The 25,921-nt window shown below is 39.2% G+C and overlaps 1 protein-coding gene across 4 annotated transcripts; it reads left to right on the forward strand.

Moving 5' to 3' along the window:
* The first annotated feature begins 1,822 nt into the window (after positions 1-1,822).
* Positions 1,823-24,143, forward strand: foxn2a (forkhead box N2a). 4 transcript variants are annotated; one of them, XM_086167721.1, is made up of 7 exons: positions 1,828-1,954; positions 14,626-15,203; positions 17,427-17,551; positions 17,819-17,868; positions 18,453-18,521; positions 20,643-20,689; positions 20,784-24,143. In XM_086167721.1, exons 2-7 carry the CDS (start codon positions 14,640-14,642, stop codon positions 20,955-20,957), a joined length of 1,029 nt encoding a protein of 342 aa, XP_086023847.1. In that variant the 5' UTR covers positions 1,828-1,954; positions 14,626-14,639; the 3' UTR covers positions 20,958-24,143. The 4 variants fall into 4 exon arrangements, with proteins under 4 accessions (XP_086023837.1, XP_086023847.1, XP_086023828.1 ...); XM_086167702.1 differs by adding an exon at positions 3,263-3,318 and having other exon boundaries at positions 1,831-1,954; positions 20,643-24,143; XM_086167697.1 differs by adding an exon at positions 3,109-3,318 and having other exon boundaries at positions 1,842-1,954; positions 20,643-24,143.
* Positions 24,144-25,921: the final 1,778 nt, after the last annotated feature.

Raw genomic sequence — 25,921 nt, forward strand, 5'->3', positions numbered from 1 at the left:
GCTGCTAAGACACACCGCACCCTCATTCATGTTCAGTCACTGAGCTCAATCAGAGGATATATTCCTCATTGTTCATCCCTTCATCCCTGTCACTTTTACTGCCCAACATGAACTCTTCCAGTAGTCTGTATTTTTACCATTACTATCCACCTTAGCCCTTTTTATTTTGTAGAGATGCTCACTGCTCCTCCTTTACCATGTTATGAAAAATCTTACAAATATTTTACAAAATAATATTTTATAAATTCTGCGTAGATGTTTCTTGAATGTTTATTTTCAAAATTATTCATCAGCCTCCGGAGCATGCGGAGAGCAGATTATATGTTCGAGGATACGCTCTCAACCATTGTAACCCCTCTTATGGTGGTCAGTAGGGTTAACAGTTTTACAATCAGATTATCATCATTGCAGGCACACAGACTATTGGGTCTGTCTTTTCAAGGCATCCTCAATCAACGGTTTCCCTAGTGATTAATGCATCTTGTTCTCCTCTCTCTCATTTGGTAGCTTTGCAACTTCATCATCCCTAAGAGTGATACTACAGGGGAAAATGGGGCAGAGTTTACGCTGCTTGCTGGCCCTAAGAATAGCTCATTGCTCAAGAAAATAATACCACAGGAACCTGAGGAAAAGCTTCATGAATGAATATAATGGTATTCGTAGAGCTTGGCCCAGACTTTGAAACAATTCCATGAGCCAGTTTCACTTCTTATGTAACAAGGAATTTATCACCTTATAGTTAGTAAAAAAAACAAGCTCTAACATATCTCATACTATTGTGCTTGAAATAATAGCCACAACTAAACATGAAGATGTAAGCTTGGTAAATTATACTGATGATATGTCTTCATCTCCAGATGACAGCAAATATTTTCAGTCAACTGTTCGCTCTGGCACACAACCACCACTACATCCCTGTACAGCCTGTTTATCCAGATTGAAAGATAAGGAAAGGCATGGGTGTTGAGCGGCATTAGTGTAAAAGTATTTACACAACTATTGTTAGGCAAGTATTTGGATTTATACACAGTAAAAGCAGAGTGGATCTAGTTGATCGGACCAGACAGCTACCCATGTGGGCTTATGAAATGGGTTGGCTTGTTAGAGTAGGACATCACCCATACGCAAAAGTTACAGTTTGGTGTGAAGAAACCAGTAAAGCTGCACTCAACAGATAGCCAAACAGAGGGGGTGGGGTGGGGGGTAAAACCTGCGACCTGTCTGCCTTCACTCGTTTGGTTACAAATCCAAAGACGCACAGACGTGTATAAGGATTTTCTTGTGTTGAGCATTTGCTCTATTATTATTATAAACGTTATTATTATTATTATTGTTGTTATCATTATTATGGATCAGTCAGCGCTTGCCTGTAAAGCGACTACGGGTCACGTTAACTCCTTACTATCATCGTTAACGCTAGGAGGGGCCCTTTTGAGGGTCGTGGGTGTGGTGACACATCCGTTCCCTCCGCCTGGAGGTGTTTGTGTAGACTAAATAACACGGGTTCGCGTGGGACCCGTCCGGTTCGATCACTCGCTCACTCATATAATTCCTTCCCAGTGTCTACCAGCGGCACCTTGTGTTTGAATATGCCGAGCGGTTTGAAACGCGGTGCGACCTATTTCTCTCCTCTGGGTTAAGGCAGCTGGGTAAAAGTGAAAGCACATTGCACGATGCAAAATAGGATGGCGTGCGCGTTCGCGGCGCCCCTGCGCTGCGGCAGTTGCCAGGGGAGATAGGAAGGGAGGGGTTGTGATTGGCTGAAGTGGGTTTGTTGCCATGACAACGGCAATGGGTTTGGTAGCGTTGCCGTGCGCTGTGCGATCTGCGCGCTGCGTGTATGGAGGAAGCAGCTGCTGATCTGATCTCTGACATTGTGTGAAACAGTCATCTGAATAAACTACGCACAGTCGTATCGTTATACGTTCCGCACCGAGGCACGCCGTGCATGATTGTGAGTATTCAATCGCGCTTTATTTTTGTCGTACGGACGGTGTTTGGCAGGATACGACGTGTTTCGAACAAGCTAAAAGTAAATGTGGTCAAGTGACTTTGCTTAGAGCAGCCAGCATGGCAGATCAAGCGACAGCATGTGGCCAGCTAGCTAATGTTACTTCTCTGTTTCCCGGGCTCGAAGCTTTAACTACCGGAGGATATTTATGGAAGCGACCAATTATTTATCCTCAAACATATCTAAATATAATTACGACGATATTTTTTGACGGTGTAAAGCTAAGCCTGAGAGTAGATTTCCCCCCTCTGACCCATCGAGCTGCTGCTAACGCTACTTTGATTCATGGCTGTGCTGAGTGAGCTAACCTTGATAATGTTGTGGCTAAACAGTATTTCGTTTCCTCAAAGCGGAATAAAATGTTGTTAACCTGTATTGAGTTGTTTCACAACGAGTCCGGTCTGTCGGGAAGTGTTGTGCAAGAGTTCACGTCATTACGTGTAACTTTGTATTCCTCATTGTGTGACGGCTTGAGTGTTCGACTGTGGTCTTCAGTCCGCGGTGACTCATGTCACATTGTATCATGTATCACATCGAAAATCACAATAGTTTTCTTTGCTCGCAGCACTTACGAGTGTGCCATTGGGTCCGATTAGGATTCGTGTCATTTCACATATATGTCGTTTCTCAAGTTGTCCTCGAAAATATTACCATTTTATCAGTCTCAGTAATATGTATGTTTGTATGTCTCCCATCATCTCCCACTGTCACGTAGCGTTTGTATCGACGGTGAGTGACATCGGTTGTGTGGCAACACGGGCCGACAAAGCACATGATGTAATGGATTATCAGAAGATTGTCCCAGATACAGAGTGCTCCACTAACAATATTAGTGTTGAAAAAATATTGTTGTATATTATATTTACTTTCTCCCCGTGTTTTTACTGGTTGGACATATTCTTTGTAGCTCATCTTAAACCAGGGGTCTTCTGTTGGCCTCCCTTTGTACTTCCCATAATGTTTATGTTTACTAGACTGAGCAAATCTTATTTGAAATTTCTCTGTGAGGTTTAGTCTCGTTAGAAATAGTGTATTTTCCGTTGTGTAGCAATGACATGAATGTACCCTGACTATGTTCCTTTTTTCATGCTTGGCAGTTGTCAAAGCTTCAGTGATTATAAAGAAGACAAAGACAACAGGAGATTAAGTGAAATGGACAAAAAGGAATCAGATGTTGTCAAGTTACCATTACTTTTTTGCCGTGGTCATGTTCTTGGGTAGAACCATCTGCTGTATTTGTTATTGTTTCAGGTCTTAGCATGTATCCCACCACTGCAAAAGCTTTTACATACAGACACCTCTGAAGGGTAAGTACGCCTGGTTCCCAGAATAGACGAGAGCCTGCTAACTTTACTGACATTCAGTACTAAAAATAAGACTTGTCGTAACTCAGTGATGCAGTTATTGCTGACATGAATGGCTTTTAATAACTACAGGGCCCTGAAATATTATGAGTAAAAAATACATTACAATAAGCTTTAAACAATGACATTTCACCTAAGATAACCAGCCTAGACCTCTATTGTTTTAGGGTTTTCTCACTGTATGGGGTATTATAGGTGAATGGCTAACTACTCCTGTCTTTGGGATGTTTTTTACCTGTGTTTGGATGGTGACAGGGAACTTAGTGTTGTTCGTCACATGCTTCATTGATGAGTTACTGAAGCTGGCATTTATAACATCTCAATTTCACAACTGATTAGTTATGTTAGGGAAATGCTCGGTATTGTCACCGTTTCTGAAACAGAATATGTCCTAGAAATGAAAGGCTCAGGGGCTGAGAAATATTGCTTTGATATCCATCATGATAATATATGTCACAAATGTGTTGATTAGTTTTGAGTCATTCCCAGTTACACATTTTCAGCAGAAAAAGTTCAATTTAAATTTTAAGGAACATTTTGTATGCTATGTGTCATTTGGGGCTAGGAAGGTGCAATTTATGAAAAAATGTTATAATCTGCAGTCCTACTATTTTGAAATGTATTTATATTAAAATAATTAATTTTGTATGATGTCACAGCATTATAGCTAATGCATTTTTTTTCACAAATCTAGAAGGGTGTGTGTTCTTGGTTTGTCCAGCCAAACTTAACTACTTGTTTTGGGCTTCATGGTAGATTTATTTTTTTAAGACCAAATCAAGTCTCACCTTGCTTGTTAGCAGTGAGGCTGACTTTCTGCTAACATTAGCCTTGCTTGAAAACGCAGCAACACTTTGTAATACAATATTCTCAGAGGACATAATCATATGACTGCTTAGTTAAAGATTTGTATGTTTTTGTGTTTCCCTAAGCAAGGCCATCCATCCATTATCTACCACTTATCCTACTTAGGGTCGCGGGGGTGCTGGAGCCTATCCCAGCTGCCATTGGGTGAGGGGCGGGGTGCACCCTGAACTGGTTGCCAGTCAATCGCAGGGCCACATATAGAGATAGACAACAATTCACCCTCTCAATCACACATTTCCCAATTGTTCCAATTAAACTACTGCATGTTTTTGGATAATGGGAGAAAACTGAAGAACCCGGAGGAACCCCATGCAGACTGGGGGAGAACATGCAAACTAGAAACAGAAAGGTTCCCAGTAAGAATCAAACCAGGGTCTTTCGGGCTATGAGGCAGAAATGCTAACCACTGTGTTCCACCGTGCTGCCCCCGAAGCAAGTCTTCAAGTTTAAACTCATACGTGGCTTCTTTTATTTTCTAGTCTTGTATGTTGTACTGGATGATAGCAATGACCTAATGACATGGCATTCAGTGAGATTCAAAGTACATGATATAGAATTATCATAATACATTGCAGTAATACAAATTGTATACCAGTTTGACTTAAGGTAATGAAAATATGCTTCTGTGAGTTGGTAATTTCTCCAGAATCCTGTCTGTACTGAGACAATGCTTGTAAATGTGTGTGGAGTTTTTTATCTTTGTTTTGTTTTACTATATTTTTCCCAGACTAAAATATAACTAATCATCTGCTTTAAACATGAATATGGAGCGCAGAGTTTTTCCTTTCCTTTTGTCTTCACAGTTAAGAAGCTCTAACAAAGGAAATACAGTATACTTTACTTCATAGAAACATCTAGTTGTAGATGATGGGAAGGAAAATCAATTTACTATAATTAAAACTGCTTTAATAATATTGCCCAGCCATCTTTGAAAAACTAAATTCTGTCAGTGCAACAGAAGTTATCGCAGTCATAGAATATTGTATGACCAGCTGAAAAATGACCAGCATCAAGCAATATAGGTTTTATGCTGACTAACTGTTTCTACTATTTAGTTCATAATTAATACTGGGAAAATAAAATCATGTTTAAAGTATTGATTAATTTACATGTTGTTGAACTCCCTCCCTCTCACTAAACATTATGAAGTCTGCTGAGATTTTAAAGTCAGATGTGATATTCCAACTTTTGCACTACTACTTTAAAGATAGTGCCTCACTCTTGCTTTTAAAATCTGGTTTGTAATGGAATGGAATCAGTGATGTAGCAGTGGCAATCCCTTACACACAGGGCAATTGCTGAATTGGTGTAGCTACTGTTCTTTGAGTACATCAAGACAAATGTGTTAACATCTTCAATGAAGGTCATCAGTGTTAAATGTTACCACAACTCATAAAGTTAGTGTGAAATTAAAACCTGTTCTTTTCACAAATTTTTACAGGTATTAGATTTGGAACCTATGTATTCAGCAAACTGATATTCTAATGCTACAGGGACAGCTTAGAGGATAAAATTAGAGGATGTAAATCCTAAGGAATCTTGACCATATAAAGATTTTGTGCCACTTTTTATATGAATATTCAAATACAACATTGATATTAAGCATTAAATAACCTTTTTATCTGAAAGAATAATTCAGATTGATAATTTTGGAATGAAGAATGCCATCCTAATTTAATTTCAAAAGTTGTTGACATATATCCTTTTTTTAGGGAAACTATGTCTACTAACTCACACGCCATAGAGCTGTTCTGCTAAGATGGCTTTAAGATCTGAGCTACAACTCTGTGGTGTTGGACCAGTTTGAATGCAGTTAATTAGATTAGGGCAAAGTCCTGACAAACCATTTTCAGTAGTAACATTAGCAGAGTACATGTTATGGTTGTGAGAAACTTTGCACCAACCAAGTACCGAATTTGACACAGTACTATCAATAAAGTTGCCCCTTTTACTGCTTGTAAGAGATCCTAGAACTATGTTCTTGGTCAGAAATGTGACAGAGGCCACCAGGTTTGTTTTAATGTACTGCACACAATGAATTACAAACCTGTCAGACAACACTCTTTGTAGTCAGCACAAAACTTCATGATGTATTAAAATATCTTGATAAACAAGTAACATGGCAAACACTGAATTATATTGTACATTTCTTACTCCCTATTTAAGGTAGAATAGCATGGAACCTACAGTTCAGCATGGTAGCGTTGCCCTCTAATCAGTCTTATCATGGTATTTTGACCTTAGACCCAAAGTAAATGCAAGGTTGTGTTCTCTAAAATCCACTGTGTTCTTTGTTGATCTATGGGTGACCTGTTTATATTCATGACGAAAGCTGACCCAAATCGCTGAAATTTGGAGATTGATTAACTCAGTCTTAACTAGTAAAGGTTTCAGGCTTACCATAACTGAAAAGCTGCATTTCAAATGTTTTTTTAAAATCAATCAATTAATTAATTAATTAATTAATTAATTAAATTATTCTGTACTTTAAACCTGTTTTGAATTTTCTGGTTAAACTTAAGTCAATATAAGTATTATTACTTTTCCACATAAGTATTATTATATTATTTTTTAATAAGGATGCTTCTTTCCGTTTCTTTTCTAGTAATTGACACGTTTAAGCATTTAAAACAAGAGCAATAGCATGTTTTTGTTAAAACAAAAAATTAAAGCAAATACAATTAGCTTTTTAAACATTTTGGTGATACTATGTTATAAAGTAGGGATACCTACTCAGTCTTAATTTCTTGGAAAGGTGTATTGCTCTTCTCCTTTTTTGAGGGATATTGTCAGTAATCTGACTAATCACATTCCATCACACGTGGAACATCAATCTTGGATCAATCACCAATCAGAGTTCCCACCATAATTGCTGACGTTGACCTATTTAGCCATTCTAGTTGACTTCCTCTGATGCATCCAGTGCAGTATGTTGTCAACTGACTTGATTGATTGTAGTTTGTTATTTTTCATCACTTGTGCTGTTGTTTTACTGGAATAACTTGGAAGGATGTCCTGAGTTTGTAGTTTCGCCTTAATTCTTGATTATAGGTGTGGGCCTTCTAACCACATCTTCTATCACAGCATTGAGAATGTCCTTTTGATAATGGTGTATGATACAATACTTTTAACTTTTCCGTTTATTTGGAAATTACATACAAAGAAAGACAACTGCAGGAAGAGTTAATTTCAGCTCATTTATTTTTCTACCCGTTTCATTTCCAATCAAGTTATGTACTACCACGCACCATTACTAATTATTAATTTCATGACAACAGCATAAAGAAATTAAATATGTATGATTAAATTCTAATGATTGTGGATCTATCATCTTTGTCAATTTCTTGTGAATATATTTGAAAAAGCTGCATACCACATATTGCTGCACCCATTTAACCATTCAATAAACTTCTTTATGTTTCTTTATCAGTCACATTGCTTTTGGGAGCAGACCTCCTCCTCTGATCCCTGCCTCTCTGACCTCCCAGTTGTCCCTTTGCCTGTCTCATTTCTGACTGGTTGGACACAAGACGCAGCCCATTAGTATCTGCCTCACTGACAGCAACACTCGTGACTGTTTCCTCGATTAAGAAAAGGGGAACAGGCAGCATAGCCATGTCTTTTGTCACAATAGGCCTTAGTCTTGTCACTTCTTACAGAATTACTAAGATTTATTGAGCTGATTTTAGTATTACAACAACACAGGCTTGATCAGGTTTTGCGGAAAAAGCATGGGAGTGAAGTATATATGAAATATCAGTTGAACATTTACTGTTGTTCAATAAGTTTTCAGTGACTTACTGCACTCTTGAAAAAGTGCAAAAATGGTAATTTCATTTGGCCATGTGTATGTTTATTGTTGAGAATGAATATCGTAGATCTTACACTGATACATTTTCAAGACTATAACTAACATGGATTGTTAAAGTTGTATAATCTTTGTCCAAAATACTGTCTAACAAAATATGTCCTCATGCACAGATTTTCACAAAAGTCAGAGCATTCTTCTTTTATATTATTGGCCATTGTGTTCGTTCATCAAACAATTAACTCCCCAACTAATTATAATACTTTATAACAAATAACCAAATAATTAATTCCTAATGGCATTAAATGTGGCCCCATCAAAGAATTACTAGAAATGGTAAAAAGTGAAAGCGGGAAAGAAAAGGAAAAATAAAAGCTCTGTTAATATATAATGCTCAATTTTAAGTTTTATGTATATAAACAGATTTTTATAACAAAACCATTTTTTTTTTCACATTTTTGGTGTAAAGTTTAAAAAGTAGTTTTCATTTCTAAAATAACTGGATCTTATTAACATGAGAGCACCAAATCTGAGATAAACATGAAAGGCTTTAATATGAAATTGAAAGCAGCCGAATAACAATTACAAATACTTGCTCCATACTTACCTTATGCTGTGTGTTCCAACTGCTTCATAAACAACACTTATATTTTAATTTTTGGAAAGAAAAGTGATCAAACTTGTTTGCAGGGTTCATCTTGTTTGTTATGAAAGCCGTTTTCAGAACACGTAGTGTGTAAAAAGTAGTGTAGAGTACCCTTAGGTGTATAGCAATTTAGGAAGAAAGGTTTGTTGATACACAGTACACAGAATTGTTTTCTGTGGTTGTCATTTCAAATATGTGGATGTCGACTTTTGTGGACAGGGGACCTAAAACAATTACTGCTGTTTTTAGTATTTGCAAGTGTATGAGTCAGTGGTTGGAGATGTTTGTAGTCTGACCTACAGCCACATGACCAAAGAGATAAGATTTCAGTGGTGGCTTCGGGCTGCCTGTATCCTCTGTTGACTGTCCAAGTGGAGTCCCGTGTGTCTGAAATAACTGTAAAGTCAGTGTCTCTAGAAAACATCTCAGTCACCCTCCACTGTTTTTGCTTTACCCCTACTGTTTGTAATTGGACCGGTCAATACAAAGGTCACTTGGTTGTTCGTCAGCGTTGTTTCTGACTTTGTCTATAAGCTACATGCTGTTTAAATTCAGCCATCCTGCTGCTTTTATAAACACAACCACTTGGCCTCTCCTCACTCCAGATCACTGTTTTGGTAAAGACTAGTCTTGAATTTGTTCTCAGAAAATGAACTTCCTCAACAGGCAGGAGGTGTTTCCTTCCCTCCTGTGTCTTCTGTTTGAAGCTGTGAGGTGAATATTGAGCACTGCTGAACATGACGAGTGCAAAACAACTGCTCCTTTGTATGAGTAGAGTGTAGGGCCAATTGTAATGCTTTGTGCATGCTTTTTATTCACTTTCACCTACATTTTGGAGTAAAACATTATAATCTGTTTTTTTTAGTTTATTTCATAAAATCATTTTTGTATTCCGTGCTGTATCTTTAATCACAGTAGCCCTCATGTTAATAGATTATTTGATTGTTATGAAATTATGTGGCTTTGTAGTAAAACTGAGGAAAGCACCCGTATAACCATGCTTTATAACATACATTATTCATCTGTAGGTATAACTCAGCCCTCTTTGTACTACTCGGATGTTTAGCCTCAGCCACACTTAGTAGTCACCAAAATATCACTTAAGGTTTCAAATAACAGCCCTTGCCATTGAGAGTTGCAACACGCCTTTGTGTATCTCTCATAGTGGTGTAACTGGTTTGTGTCAACTGGTTTATTACCTGTGAAGAGGGTGTGGTGTGAGCACATGGGTGTAGAAACTCCGAACACCTGCGCATCAAGGTTTGCTGTTTTATTTTTACAATAATCAAAAGTATGTCAAATTTTAGCTTAAAATGAGCTTAGTCATTGTTTCCTGTCATGGAGGTTGAGTGTGGCCTTCCCACTCCTCTTTGTCAGACAGGTTTGTGGAGAACAGCAGTAGACTGCTGGCCTCAGCATTTTCCGTCTGTATTGATCTCCCCACATTAGCTCTCCCTTCATGCACAGATATGAGTACAACTGCTTCCCTTATGACATTGGCTGCCGTGGCAACTGATTCCCGATAGGGAGATCCACTCCCAAGAATCATATAAAAATTAGTGCCTCTTCATGTTGATGCAGCTATCCTCCCCTCTACTCTCCCCCCGAACATTTCTGACACATCAACAGCTTGATTTGCCACTTAAAGCTATCTCTATGTTTCTTTGTATATTTTTGAATGGGGTATGTGCTTCACAGGACAAGAGCAGTTTGAAATGGAGGGGAAATGTGCCTTGGCACCTGCTGTTGGTTCCTGCTTGTTTGCACTTGAATATGATGTGGTGGGTAATGCATGGGGCTATTTAAACTTGCAGATGAACCATCAGGTCAGCACTATTGCAGCTTTCCTGTGTTTTCAAGGATGAGCTACAGTCAACAGGCCTATCCAGCTATTTGGCTCCCTCTCCACTTCAACCGCCTGTCTTTGATGCCTTTTCATAAGAGCAATGATAACTGCCATCCTTGTAACAGCAGTGGTAATTGACCAGCTGCAATCATGGTAATACACTTCCTGTGTTTGGCATGCAGCTTTCTCATCTGTTCTCCCTGCTACTGTTTATATTTAAATGATAGTCTCCTGGAGGAACTAGTCAAATAGGATAATCATTTTCCAGAGCCAGGGAGCCCAGGCGGCATGTCAGGATGGCGAAAATGGGCTGAGGGGAAGCTGTCCAATGTATTAACCTTAGTCAATAGTCTGACATCAGGGCACAAACCCACTTGTCTTCTTCTCCCCTTGGCCTTTCCCTTCAGGGGTTGCCACAGCGAATCAACCTTCTCAATCTAACCCTATTCTCTGTATCCTCCTATCTCATACCAACTACCTTCATATCCTCTCTCACTACATACATAAATCTTCTCTTTGGTCTTCCTCTAGACCTCCTGCCTGGCAACTCCAATTCCAGCTTCCGCCTACCAATATATTCACTATTCCTCCTCTGTACATGACCGAACCATCTCAGTCTGGCTTCGCTGACCTTCTCTCAGAAACATCTAACATGTGCTGTTCCTCTGATTGACTCATTCCTGATCCTATCCATCCTCGTCGCTCCCAAAGACAACCTTAGCATCTTCATCTTCGCATCCCCCAGTTCTGCCTCCTGTCTTTTCGTCATTGTAACTGTTTCTGGGCCACACAGCATCGCTGGTCTCTCCACTGTCTTGTACACCTTTCCTTTCATTCTGGCTGATAGTCTTCAATTGCTTGGTACCCCTGACACTCTCTGCTGCTCTGGACTGTTGACCCCAAGTACCTGAAATCCTACAACTCTTTGATCTCCACTTCCTGTAGCTCCACCGTTCCACCTGGGTTCCTCTCATTCAGACACACATACTCTGTCTTGCTGCAATGAATCTTCATTCCTCTCTTTTCCAGCGCATACCTCCACCCTTCTAGATTTTCCTCAACCTGTTCTCTGCACTCACTACAGATCACAATGTCATCTGCAAACATCATAGTCCATGGAGATTCCTGTCGAGCAACTGAAAAACAGTTACTACATGTTTTGGAAACATCGTCACAACATTTATTAAAGGTTAACATAAAGTAGCTGCAGCTTGTTTTTCCATTCAATTACTCAGCCAATGTTGTAGATCAGTGCAATAAGAGAGCCAAGCGCACATGAGCAGCCTAATACAAGCCTTTGCAGTTTGTCACTACAAGCTACAGAGGATGAGTATCAGGGGTATGACATTTTCAGTTCTGATTGGTTGTGATTTGATAACATTCAATATTCCCTAAAATCAGAACTCTGGGCAAGTCCTCTGTACAGATCAGATCAGCAAATACAGCCATTGTAATTAAAATTAGCCTAGGAAAATGTTATATTTACACATTTACAATTAATATAGAATAATTAATGGATGATAAATATTTTTTTCTTCCAAAAACATATCTCTTTTCAGTTCTTTCTCTTTGTAAATTAATTCCCTGCAAAAACCTGATAGGTTTAAGAAAATATTTTGACTATTTTTGTCCCCTGAACAAAGATTTTCTTTTTAAACACATGGGCAGTTCTGCTCCTTGACATATCTGATTGCTCAAGTTTGCTGAGAGCAGTGATTTGTCTTTGACTGGAGATAGCTAATACTTCTAAGCTCCATACCATCTGTAGTTTCTGTCTCCCTCTCACTCTTTATGTCTGTCATTTCTGTCTTAATCTCGTCATCGTTAAAAAAATTTCCCTTTGGAAATACTGGTAATACTAGGTCCACTCTAGCTTGGAGGCAAAAGTACAGAGGTAACCTAACTCTATGTGATAGCAGGGGATCTTGCAATTATGTTGACATGCTACAAACGGACACTAGAGGACCTTCTGCCAGAGTTTACTCCCTGTCCTGTCTCACCCATTGTGCAAACATTCTGAATAGACCCGGTTCTTAACTTATCATCAAATCAAAGATATACCTAGACTGTGAGCTTTTACCCCTCCAACGTTGCACATTCACTCAATCATTCAAACACAGTTTCCGGGACCTCCCGAGACTGTGACATCTGGTGTCCACACACAGGGGCAGCAGGGGCACTTCCTTCTAGGGCAGGTTCTCAGTGGTTGACTCTGGCAGAGCCAGTCAGCAAAAATGACTTAATTTTGTATCGAATTTTAGTGAGATTTCTTCTCCTAATTTTATGGACAACATAGTTGTCATAGTCCCAGCCAGGACTAAAAGGTTGAGACAAAGATTGATTACTTTTCATATTTCATGACATTGCGGACAATTTTTATTGGTTTGTTAAAACTTTCAAATACGTTTCAAAGTATCTTTTTGCAATGGATGAGGTACAATGTGATGCAGCATGGTATTGTTTTCTTTTTGCATGGCTGTAATGTATTGATAAAAGAAGCAACTTAAATTCTTTTATAAGGTATATGTTGTCAACTCAAGATAAACATATTAATACTCAAGTTATGATTTATTTTGACCTAAGTACCATTATAATATTGTAATAAGTGGCCCTGGTAGGTTCCTGTATGTTCAGGAGCGGGGGGACACACACATTTAACTTGGAGTGTCCCTTTTTTTCTGTGTGTGTGTGTGTGTGTGTGTGTGTGTGTGTGTGTGTGTGTGTGTGTGTGTATGTGTGTGTGTGTTTGCCCTACTTGTTGTTGCATTGTTTTTTCTATATGAATGTACCAGAGTGTGACCAGTACTATCAAAGAGGTATCAAATCAATAGTGTTTTTACAGTAGTGCCTATTTGCATAGAGCCAGCTTCCATCTATCAAGACCAGAAGTATTTCCTGGGTCTCTAGCAGGATGTTATCTGGTTTTCACAAAGCACCCAGAGAGATCCATAGACCATCCCTTCTCCTCAAAGACAGCTTTCCTTCTTGCCAACAGAATCAAACCTGGTTCAGTCATCGGGATACCCCTGCCTCCTGAAAGAGACCTGACTTTTGGTCTAAATTGGCCGCAAATCTAGATGATTGTCTTTCTTTTTTTCCCCAATATGCAGCTGTTTGTAACAGCAGGGATGCCATATAGTTTGTGAGTAGTATATACAATAAAATTGTGATGAAAAAAATGAAGATCCCTATTGACTCACAGGTTATATATTGAACTATGTTGAAGCTTGCTCTAGCTCATATTGTATTCTTTAACTGAGACCACTGCAGTTAATATCCTGAAATTCAACAGACTCTACAACAGAGCCTAACGCTGCGAAATTAAAGTTTCCACCTATTTGGAATCGGTATAGGTTTAGACCTTGCTTTGTTACAGTAGTTATTGGATTGCATGTACATAATGCTGATGAACATGTTCACAGGGATGCCCACCCTGAGCTTCAAGTTAAAAAAGAATCTCAGACTCATTAATAAAGGTACTTGTGGTAGGGGCCTGTAAATTTCCCACGGCAGACAGCACCAAGGACAAAAACTCTTTATACTCCTTAATCTGTCACAGGGTGATTTATAACTTGATCCTGTGTATGTAGATCTGCCAATGAGGGCCATCCACTCATTAAGATGTAGGCCATCCACTAATTTCTTATATCCCTGGATAAGGTGCTCATTTACACATAACAAGCGGCTTGGTCCTGTCTGAGATGAGGTGGGCGTCAGTGAGTGGAACCTTAAGTTGGTTCACTTGTTTAAGAGGGCCTCTTTGAAGGTCCTTGGTGGGAGTCAAGAGGAGGAGAGCTGAGAGCCTCTTGGTCCTCACCAGGCATGGAGGAGAAGAGCTGCTAGAGGGCCAGGAAGTGCAATTAAGTCACATTGGTGTAACTCTGTGGGGTGATGGTGCGATACACGGTGTGTACACTCAAGGATAATTTAAAATAACAAGCCCAACTCTTGTAAGACAACCACTTGTATTCTAAATATTCTGATGTGCTGCATTTTGCTATTTCACGTCAGTTCAGTTCAAAAACTGTGATATTGACAATTTTCAGATGACCCCTTTTTAACAATAACATTTTTCTTCTCCAGACCTCTTGGATTTAATGGGTCCAATCATAGGGATGTCACCAGACAAGAAAACGGAAATTCCGGGTATGCAAGAGGAGCGGACGGGGCTCAGGGGTGTTTGTGGCGTTGGAACGCTGCCAGAGGCAGAGTGTGCATCCAGTCCATTGGCGACGAGCGTAGATCGGACTGGAGGTACAGAAGATGAGGAACTCACCAACCTCAACTGGCTTCATGAGAACCTGCTCCAGAACTTCACTCTTGGGGGGCCTGAAGCTCAGCCCAGCGGTAGCCCCCTCTTTGACATTGAAGGAGACTATGGGTCTAACCAGGGTCCATCCTCCTCCTCTGGAGCCTTGTCACACAGCAGGGGTAGGGAGAGGGACTCATTGAAATCCAAGCCCCCCTTCTCATTTTCTCTCCTCATCTACATGGCCATTGAGCAGTCTCCCAGCAAATCATTGCCTGTCAAAGAAATTTATGGCTGGATTCTCGAGCACTTCCCTTATTTCTCAAATGCTCCAACTGGTTGGAAGAACTCAGTGCGTCACAATTTGTCCCTGAACAAATGCTTCCGCAAGGTCGAAAGGAGTTTGGGAAAGGTAAGTCCTCAAACGATGTCCTAACTTCAATACGTACACACAGATTTATACTGCCGTTTTAATGCTTTAGTTAATGCATATGCTGGGAAATTAAAGTGTTTTTAGACCACGATGCTGTGTTAGGAAAATGTTGTCATGAAACAGTGCAGTGCAATGTAAAGCAGCAATATGGCTCATGTGACAGTTCCAGGACTGTTACACAGGCGCAGAGACTGCTACTGTGATAAGACTGGAATCTAGTCAAGGTCACTGATCCTCAGAGGAAATGCAAACACAGCACATTATGATATGACTTTATCTTTATATGCACAACAAGGTAATGCAACTGCTTCACCATTAAGAGTAGCACCCTGCAATAGGAAACCCTTCTCATGAAAATCATGAAAGGAGGCAAATATGACCAGAAATGCAGACAGAAGTTTATACCCATAAATGTGCTTGCCTTGTATTCTCAAGACAAATGCACATGGTTGTGAGAAACTGCTAAGTTCTACCTTCATATTTTTAGATTTTTATCCATGTGGAAAGTAAGTTAATTAATTTACAGCAGTTGTATGTTTTTTTGTGAAAGTATTTTGTGCAACTGAATGTGTCATCATGGGCACACTAAGTTCATCAAATACACAAACATTGTAAAAGCTTAAGAATACACATACGATCATGGATTTTTCATGCAATTTCTTTTAGTGTAGCGGCTTGAATGTGAAGGACAGGAACAAGCTCATCCAACCTATTAACAATGCAGAATCCGTCACTGGTCTGGGCACTGGTTCTATTGAGACCATAACAGAACAGAGAACCCTAAGGAAGTTTAACAGTTCATGTCACATGATGACCATTCTCTGCTAAGTACTTCAATAAGAAGAACTGGATTGTTTAGTTTTTAGTATCTGAATTCTCCTCTAAGCTTCAGGAAGTTTGTGGATCTTGTGGCAGTCAGGAATTTAATGATTGCAAATTCAATGTTTTATTTTTTATACAGACATTTGTATCAAGGAATTATATATGTTTTGCATTCCAACTGTGACCGTACCAAGTACTACCTAATATGTATGTATTGTTAGTTTTTCAGTATATTTTACTGTACTTGTTATAAGCTCTGTCATTGTGTGGTTTCTGTGACTGAAAAACTAAGATATTGAGTTGCACCTCACTTTTTTGGGATTTACACAATGGTATCCATATTAAGCTTTATTGTGAATTCAGACTTGTGACGGGTAGAGCCTTTGGTTGGCTAGGACATGTTTTTGCGCCATGGGAGACAATGGCAGTTTGCACTCAGGGACTAACAACATGGTGTGGTGCAGGCCACTCAGCATGCAGGTACACAGCATGAGCCGTTCGTTTGCCGAGAGACCAGCACCAGTTTCACATGACACTGGCTGGTGGTTTTCGTTGCCATGGAGACATTTCCTTCTTCCTGCATCAGAGCTGGGTAGTAATCTGAGTCAAGGTTATTCTCCTCCCTCCCTCCCTCCCTCCGTCCCTCTATTCTTCTCCCCCGACTGGGCAAGTGTACACCACCATCAGATAATGTGACACACACTTATGCACACATCACCAGCAGACAGATCCATCACTCACAAAATGCTATGAAGCTGTTGTGAATGTAAAGGAACTTTTATTAATGCATTTACTATCAACGATAGTATTTATGCATTTTTTTACTGTGGTGGAATTTGTAGGATCCTTCACTTTGTGCCGAGGAGAGCGTAAGAGAGAAAGGAGAAGAGAGTGCAGAGGATAGGGTTAAATGGAGGCAGATCATTCGCTTTTGTGGCCCCTGAAGGGAACAGCCAAAAGGGAAAAAAAAGACTCACTTCTGTATGTTTTGTGGTAAAAAATAATGGTTACAAAGATGGCTCCCAAACCAAGGTTAAGTCTTGTGTTGGACTAGACCAAACTCTGAATTGGGAATTGTAATGTGAAATCCATCCACCCTTCCCCCTTGCAACCCCTGTCTGTTTCAGAGTAGTTTAGTACTTACAATTAGCACATTTAGGTTTCTCCAAAATCTATATCACCATGTCTGATAGCTCTAAAATGGATATCCATTACTAGTAGGATCGTTACATCATGTTAATCATGAATGTATTTGTTTCTTTGTTGAATGAATGTTCTTGTAGTTCTTAATGATGTTCTTATATGTTCTTAATGATGAATGTTTGTTCTTATAGGTGTTCTGCCCATTCTGCCTAACTTGACCATATTTGTCTCTTACAGGCAAATGGAAAAGGTTCCCTCTGGTGTGTTGATCCTGAGTATCGCCCTAACCTGATTCAAGCCCTTAAGAAGCAGCACTTCCCTGCCGCACATGCCTTCTGCACACCACCCGCCTCCCCACCCAGGTGAACCCACCAAGGCCCAAATGAGTTTTACCCCAGTCCTCCCCATATATCAGTGAACCCTTGCCTTTCTCACCCCTCAACCTCCTACTCCATCCCCCCACACTGTCTGTTTCTGTGTGAACAGTTTTTTTGAAGTTAGTCATGACCGTTCAAAATTTTTTATGATGTAGGTCTCTTAAATGTCTCAATTGACATAGCTTTATTTATATTATGAAACTTTAACTTGAAACTACTTGGTTTTTGCTCATCTTTTTTTTTTCTTTGCAGTGCCTCGTCGCCTCCTCGCCATCTTTTTCTACAAGGATGCTCACTGAAAGGTGAGATTCTACTGAAGTCTGGATTCATCCATTAAAGCTGCTCGCCATGCAAAATGGAGGCAGCTGAAACTGAGATTGCCTTAATGGGATTCTGTTGTTTTTTTGCCCGTTTCAGTCTCAGAACATTCAGCATCACTGCTTTTTCCTTGATTCTCAGTTTGATTTGTTGCTTTAAGTCATTGATGCCTCATTTGGACCATAATGATGAAAGCTCTCATTCCATTTCTGAGCCCCCTCCTTTTCCCCTCTGCCTTGTGGATTTGTAACCTTGACGACAGGCAGAGGTTCTGACGGTGCTTAGTCTGGAGCACTCGGTCTCACTGTAATCATTAATAATTTAGAGCCCTAGAAGTGAGCTTTGTGGCTTTTAGACTCTTTGTCAAGCCTGAAATGACTGTATCAGTGGCTTGACTTTATCTTCTGGTTTGTGTGTATATCAAATCCATTCTGTGACATCCAGCGACTGGGTCATGATATCTCTGGCTGAATAATGTTGAAGAGACCTCTGCCCTTCAGCAAAGATGCCCATTGTCATGCTTTCATACCTTAGGACTGACCATCATGCATGTTCTCTCCTTTTCCAGAGTCTGACATTGACGCTGCCACTGCCATGATGCTCTTAAACTCTGCCCCAGGGCACCACGTTGACCCATGTAAGAGAATCCACAAGTAGCCATATTTTCACATTTTATCCTGGCATACCATCCCACCATTGCTTGTATTGTTATTTTATATTCTTTGCACTTTTATTTATGCATATTTCATCCTTAGTTGTTTAGGTATTTCGTTTATGTGTCACTGAATCTTTTTATGAAACGCTCTGTTGGTTATGTTGCAAATCACTGTGTCTCATTTTTTAAAACAACTGCAATATGAAATTAAGCTTTAACTGTGTAATTGTGAGAAGAGCTGTTCACATGGTGATGACAACACACAAGTAGCAAAGTCTCATTTCACTCACTCACTTCCATGGACACGTAACACTGTAGAAGGCTGTAATCTTATTGTTGCCTAACCTCAAAATGGTCTCTCAAAAAGGAAGTCTTTTATTTTAAACTTGAAAACCTCAGATTCGAAATTGTGTTGTATAATGGTAAACAGTAACCTGTTTGTATATCACCTATTGAAATATAACTGGCTAAATTAACATCAGGCCATTTCTTAACTAATCTTTCATGGGGTTACATTTAAAATGTAAAATGTTACATTTTTCAATTGTTATACATTTTAACAGTTCTATAATATCAGGATAACTACTAGAAAGTTTCTGTTGGGAAAGCAGTATGTTCACTGCTTTTACCTATAGACAGCCTCTCCTATAGAAAAAGGAAAGGAATCTAAGCAGAATTAGCTCTTCAATCTGAATAGTAAAGTTCCGTTTAGTGAATACTGATGAAGAGAACCATATTGAACCTGGATGAGAGCAAGAACAGGTCTCATGCACAGATAGAGATTTGGAACCATAGGGGACCAAAGTTTTAGATCATCTAACCAGTTAGTCAGTTTCACTGTTCTAACTCAGTCATAGTTGCTTGTGATGTATACATTTTTCTTCCAAAATTGTACTTTTTTTTACTTTGTTGTGATTACAGAGAAAGACCCTAAAGAGTCATGTAATCTCTCTTTTGTCTATCTGTACTTAACTGGTGTACACATGCATACAACATGATATTTTTAACCTTATTTTCCCTCATGGGTCCGTGTGAGTCTTAGTTCAGATTTTACCTGTAAAGACATCCAACTTCAGCCTCAGGTTTGGAAGTTATGGATTTAAATACTCAAATGATAATACACATTATTTTGATGTGGGTGCATTCACTCAGTAACAGATATGCAGAATAAGAATGAAATGTCGCCATTTCTGGAACTCGGGTTTGTATGTGCTACAGTCCCAGCAAACAAAGGTAAAGAGGCACATTCCATTATCCAGCAGAGAAGGATATAGACATTCCAAAACTGATACAAAGCACATGGATTAGTTTTTCATGAGAAGGTGCCAAGAGCTTTTTCCTCTGGGACTGGGATGCACTCCTCATTCCAACCCGGTAAAAGTACTGGCCTTTCACTGCTTTGAAAATGGAAGATGCATTCATTACAGATAACTCAAAACAATCTTTATGGCTTATCTTCTATCATTAAACTGTTTAGCCTGTTAATGCTAGATAGCTGACAGTAATTAGCTTAGCTGTCAGCACCTGCTAAGTACTCTGCCAAGAAAATTAATTTTAGTGCGTATTCAACATATTTACAAAATCCAGTTAATTCAATGACTTGTTTAACTAAACCACAAATATAATTGCGCCAACCCTGTCAGTCCAATTGTTCAAATAGGGTTTCTCTGTCATGGCTTTAGCTCACATTGTCACTGTAAAACTCCAATATTCCTGGCCTGAAATAAAATGTTGTCTTTTCTCTTAAATTATTTTTAGATTTAGATTTCTTTCATCTTAATCCCAAAGCAGCTGGTGTCTTAATTTTATCGGTGTAACTACCATTTTCTGTTAAAATATTTTTTTTGATAGCAGTTTAACAGCAGTTTTTTTTTTAACATCAAGTATTTGATAAATACTGTATTAAAGTAACAAAAAAGTAAGCGAGCAAACTTTTTCATGTCATGTAGCCCACATCACATAAATTCTTTCATTTTTTGTAATTTAATTTCAATTTTTTTTACATTTTGACAGGGTTATAGAAAAAAGAACTCTTCAATTGAAATAATTTGCTAACTACAAAACAACATGGCTTTAGCTCTTTTTGTTTTATTCTCTTCTCAGGCAATTCTGACAGTCCACTGGACCTTTCCAGACCTGACTCTGTCCTGGTGAGCAGTGATCCGAAACAGGACCACAACTACAGTAGCGTAGCCCTGCAGCGCTGCTCCTCCCGTTCCTCCTCATCGTCTCTCTCCTCCTTAGAAGAAGGAGGCTGCGACCGTAGGCAGTCCCACCGTGCCGGCAGCGAGGGCTTCCACAGTGATGAGGATTCTGACCTCTGGGACGAAAGGGGCATTCACCAAACATCTCGACGCCCGTCGGCCATTAAGTGGCCTGCTGGCAAAAGGGCACGATGTGAGGTCAAGCCAGAGCTAGATGAGGAGCTAAAGGAAGCGGCCGGTTCCTTGTTGCACCTTGCTGGTATACGCAGCTGCATGGAGGGCTCCAAACGCACTGTCAAGAGCACAAAACTTAACAGGAAATGATTTCTTTTTCCTCTCATCAGACTCCAGACCCTGTCAACCCTAACCTCTGACTCCCATCTTGTCCCAGTGTGCCTCCTTCTCCTTATCTGATCGTTCATTGGCCATTTTGAGCCTCTTTTTGTTTGTTTGGGAATCCTCTGTCCAACAAAACAAATGGCAATAGTATCGTTCACACAGGAGAACAAAGCCATATAGAGACTTTTGTATCTCGGGGAGGTTAACAGCTGGGGTGGGTGTTAGGTCATGAAGAACCATCAAGATACCTATCCAAAATGACCTGCCTGTTTCTGTTGGATTAAATTGTGATTCAAGTTGCTTTTCTTTTCTCTGAAAGACTAAATGGGAAGGTTTTATATCTCAAAGCGTTGCATGCTTCCTCCTCAAACCAGTATCCTGTATCCTCTTCCAAGTGAATCTATTTATGAAGCGAATGAGTGCATGTTTGTGATAGACAAAAATCTAACCTCCTGGTGTTATCAGTTTCTCCTTTTTGTGCTAAAAAACAAATGCCACCGTTTCGACAAAGAGTCTCACTCTACAAGAGATGCAATAATGAATCCACAACCTTAACTCTTTGACTTCATTTGATGGTGGCATTTCTCAGAGTCGAGTGTGCTAGTTGAACTTTACAATTAAGAGAATGAATGCAGTTGTATTATAATCCTGGTATGAAACATATTACGCATGAGCTCTGGCTCATTTTCAGGATTTGCAAGATGTGGAAATAGTATTACTCTGCCACTGCCAAATTTAGTTGCAAAGTTAGCTATACTACTTAGCTCCAGTTTGTGCAACCACACATTGCTATACAAGTGAAAGCTGATTGATTTATTTTTTTTTTTGTTGTTCAATGCTCATCTTGTCAATCATTTGTGTTTCAACATTTGTTGTGCAGATGCAGAATATTCACATTTGGCGACAGCCTATGCAAAGTGAACATCTACCATGTATTGCCAGATGGTCACTGTGTGTTCATAGGTTATCCTCCATCGATTTTATTTTTTAATTTTCTTTTTGGTGTGTGTAATATAGTGCATGTTGAGTCCAATCTAAATCTGAGATGACGGCCATGACAGAAAATGTCTGAGAAGGTCAAACGTTTCTCTTGTACTGACAAAGTACTTCTACTGCTCCAGTGAATACGACCGGTGCACTGACAGGCCTCTGCCCCAGCTGCATGGTAGCTCTGGTTAGCACTCTGCTGTCTTTGAATACAGAGCTGATAAATACTTACAAACAAGAGCAATTTTTGCTTCATTAATGAGTATTCTGTTGGATTGTACCTCCATGGGTCGTTTTCCTGTTATTTTCTTGAACGACCGCTGGACCATCACACACTCTTGCAGATAGTTTATGAACACCTTCAATATGGAGCATAATCATGTTGGATTTAATTCCTGCTGTGCTCTCTGCTCTGGTTGGCCACTGGTGTTTCAATTGTGCTCTTCCTCTCTAGAACAAAATAAGGAAGTGCATACTCTCTTCTCAAGCTGTGAAATGGAGTGTTTACTGTCAGTTGATTACATGCAGTTCACTGAGGGGAAGTGGCAAAGCAATGTGTAAAAGGCCACATTTTTCATTTGGGATTAAGAAAAAAACGGCCGCTTAGATATGGCTTACAATACATGGAAACATGGAAGTGCAAAAACGTTACTTCTTCCCACAGGAAAATGTCTTACTGGTTGATACTTTGTCACACGGCTACAAGTCCAGCATGAATGCATTGCCAAACATTTTATTGTGCCACTGATGTAATCCGCAAAGACCCACGGTCTCTGTATTTCCCTGCTGGTAGGATGTAGTCATGGGTTAGACTAAATATGTCCCAGTTTTCTGGATCATCTGATGGGAAATAGGAGAGCACAGTGACTTGGGTTTATATCTGTCACTTTCAGAGTGGGATCTGCTCATAACAGATTAAGCTGCCATTCTCAGTAGTCCTTACATACACTGGTCTTGTTTAGCTGTGAAAAAAAGAACAAATGATTGTTCATTAATCATTATCTTATTTATGACATTAATTTATGGGACTATTGAATGGATACTCTATCAGGCACTGGTCATTTAAAAAGAATGATCAGGCATATTTTTCTCCCTACATGAAGTTTTCTTGAGGAGTATTGTTTTCTAATTTTATTTCACAGCAATACACCTTTTTTCCTCTCACTATGTTATATTGTTTAAGTATTTTGCCAATGTCTTTTGTCTTTAGAGCGGGTTTTTTTCCTCTCACATTAACCATGACTGCCAGGGTTTTTTGATGTTTGTTTTGCTTTTTGTTATAATGGATAAATGACTGTTGTTTAACCTTGATCCTAAAATCTTTTGTTGCCAAAATTGATGTACAACTGGGGTAAACTGTTTCAGATGGACACATTCCCCATGTATGTTTGAATTTCCATGAAGCAAAATTAATCATTTTACAATCGTTTCACATAAGGTTTATGTTCTAATACAACATGAAGATTAGGTTTTGGTCTAATCACAGTTCTAAGTTTGAAAGAATACTGCCAATCTTGACTCATGCTTCCAGGTATCATAATGGGGTGTTGAATTATTTTATCTCTGAAAGTTGATCTGAGTCGCCAGGCTCCTTCTGTGTAGTTTCAGACCTACATGTGGGGATAACTGGAGAGAAGATATACACTTGTAAAGAAAAACTTACTCATTATTTCTGTAGCACTTGCAAAAGAAAGGTTATGTTGGTCTTAAAGTGACAAAGGGGGAACTGTGTGGATTAGCTACCTAAACATTTTCAAGTTCTCAGACTAACATAACTCAAATCCCAGTTGCTCCACCGCTTGTCAGCTATTATTGAATATTGGTCATGTGATTCTCGGAAATATGTTGCAGCTACTTTGGGTATGATCAACATTTTTGTTGCATTTGACAAAGCTGCCAGCCCAGTATCAGTTTGTCTATTGTCTGCCATGTCTATTGAACCAACATACCTTTTGTTTTTTAATGCTAACCTCTGTTGATAAAATGTTTATAAGATTTATTTTCGCCAAAGATATGCAATTGCATTATATATGGTATTACAAAATATTAATAAAAACTTGTTCTTGTTATCACAGTGATTATCCTTTTATTCTTGCTTGAGCTGAGCTTCCTTGTAGCAGATTGTATTCGCAAATGAGATTTTGCTGGGGAATTTTTACCATCACCCATTTTAGCTTTGCCAAGCATATATAGCTAAACTTTGATTTTCTACCTTGGATATTCAGACAGTGCAGGCATCTACTGCTTTTATCCTCCTTCACCTTAATATAAATGACAGCAATGTACAATCATAATGTATGTCGTGGTTCAAGTAGCTATGGCAACAAAACTACAAAAAAAAAACACTCAAATGAAAATTAAAAAGAAGTAGATTTGGATTACTCCTGCCACAACCTTAACAGCAATATAAATACCAAATGTGTATTTCAGTTAGTGTAGATTTAGCCCAGCAATGTTTCAAATATTTGTGCCAACAAACTATGAAGATCCAAAAGGAAGTAATAAATAGTAGATCTGAAAATGATTGTAGCTGTCTCATTAAGGCTGATTAGAACCATGCTGATTATCCAGTGTTCACGTTTAGTAGCAGGCACAATCAAAATATATTTAGGAATTTTTTCAAGTAATTTTACAGCTATCTGTAAAGGTCAGTATAATCTTCAAGGTAGTAATAATCTCTTTGGTGAGAGATACAATGGTTGATAAGATGATATTTGTCTTGCTGCTTGACATTGATGTATTAGAAAATAAGATCATGGACAGTGGCCAATCTTGTATCTGTTGTATCTTATAAATTTAGCTTCAGCATGTTGTGTTGATCTCTTGCAGTCAGTTGAGACGGATGGGAAACCATATGACCTTACACAGTTGCCTACAAGTAAGATGGTGCAAAAGCCTTTGGATTATAGAAATAAAAATGTAATGATAGTCATGTTGGAGTATTTCATCATCTGATGGGAAGACATACAAACTGAATGATTTCATTACATTAGTATCGCAAGCAACAATTTTTACACCCTCATCAGCCATTAAAAGAGACATTAAACGGAGTACAATCCTTAATGATTTAACAGCAGTTTAGTAATTTTTTTAGATAAGGTAAATAGAAAATATACATATTTTTTTTATTATGTCACACTTTCATATAAGCCCAGGTGTTTATATATGCTTGTTTGTTTGTTTTTTTGTTTTTCGTTTTTGTATTTCCAGGTGGTCATTTCCTTGGATTTTCTCATTGCAGCTGGTACCCCCCACTCCCTGCACGCCAAGTCAGTCTGTGTTGCTTTGTTTTGACTGCACAAGCTGCACTCTACATGTGGCAACTCCACCACACTTTTCCTTTTTTTGAATGTCTTCTGAGCACAACATGGCAGGCTGCCACAAAAGCACCTCACATTAATATAGATTCCAAGGCTCTGCCAGTGATGGATGCATCATCAGATGTCCTAACGACACTGTTCGTTGTAAGTTAATTAGTTATGGAGGACTGTGGGATGAACACACTGTGACCCTGAACAAGGGCTTGTCTGACTAGCCTCAGGCCCATTGGCACAGCTCTATTGTTCAATAGAGTCCTGTGTGTCAACTGGAAGTGGGGGGGCTTCTCCCTACTGACTGTCTCAATTCAGCTGGAAATCAGAGCAGCATCACCCCCCGCCCCTCCCACACGGCCCTAGCAACCACGCCACGCCGACAGTTGCCAGGCAACCAGACAATGCTGGAGCAACTGGCTGCAGTGTGTGAGAGTTTGTGTTTTTTCCCCTATGCATCTCAGAGAAGTAGAGAGGAAGCCACCTACAGAACATCCTGCATTGTGAATACTTGCAAATAAAAAAAAATAAACCTGTGATA

This window comes from Fistularia commersonii, chromosome 2, assembly GCF_037954325.1.
Source record: "Fistularia commersonii isolate RoL2024-O1a breed Wild chromosome 2, RoL_Fcom_v1.0, whole genome shotgun sequence".
Taxonomy (NCBI): Eukaryota; Metazoa; Chordata; class Actinopteri; order Syngnathiformes; family Fistulariidae; genus Fistularia; species Fistularia commersonii.

Coding starts and splice junctions, on each gene's coding strand:
- foxn2a (XM_086167711.1), top strand. CDS start 14,640: ATGGGTCCAATCATAGGGATGTCACCAGACAAGAAAACGGAAATTCCG. Junction 17,552..17,818: donor CCACCCGCCTCCCCACCCAG/GTGAACCCACCA, acceptor TTTTCTTTGCAG/TGCCTCGTCGCCTCCTCGCC. Junction 18,522..20,642: donor AGGGCACCACGTTGACCCAT/GTAAGAGAATCC, acceptor TTCTCTTCTCAG/GCAATTCTGACAGTCCACTG.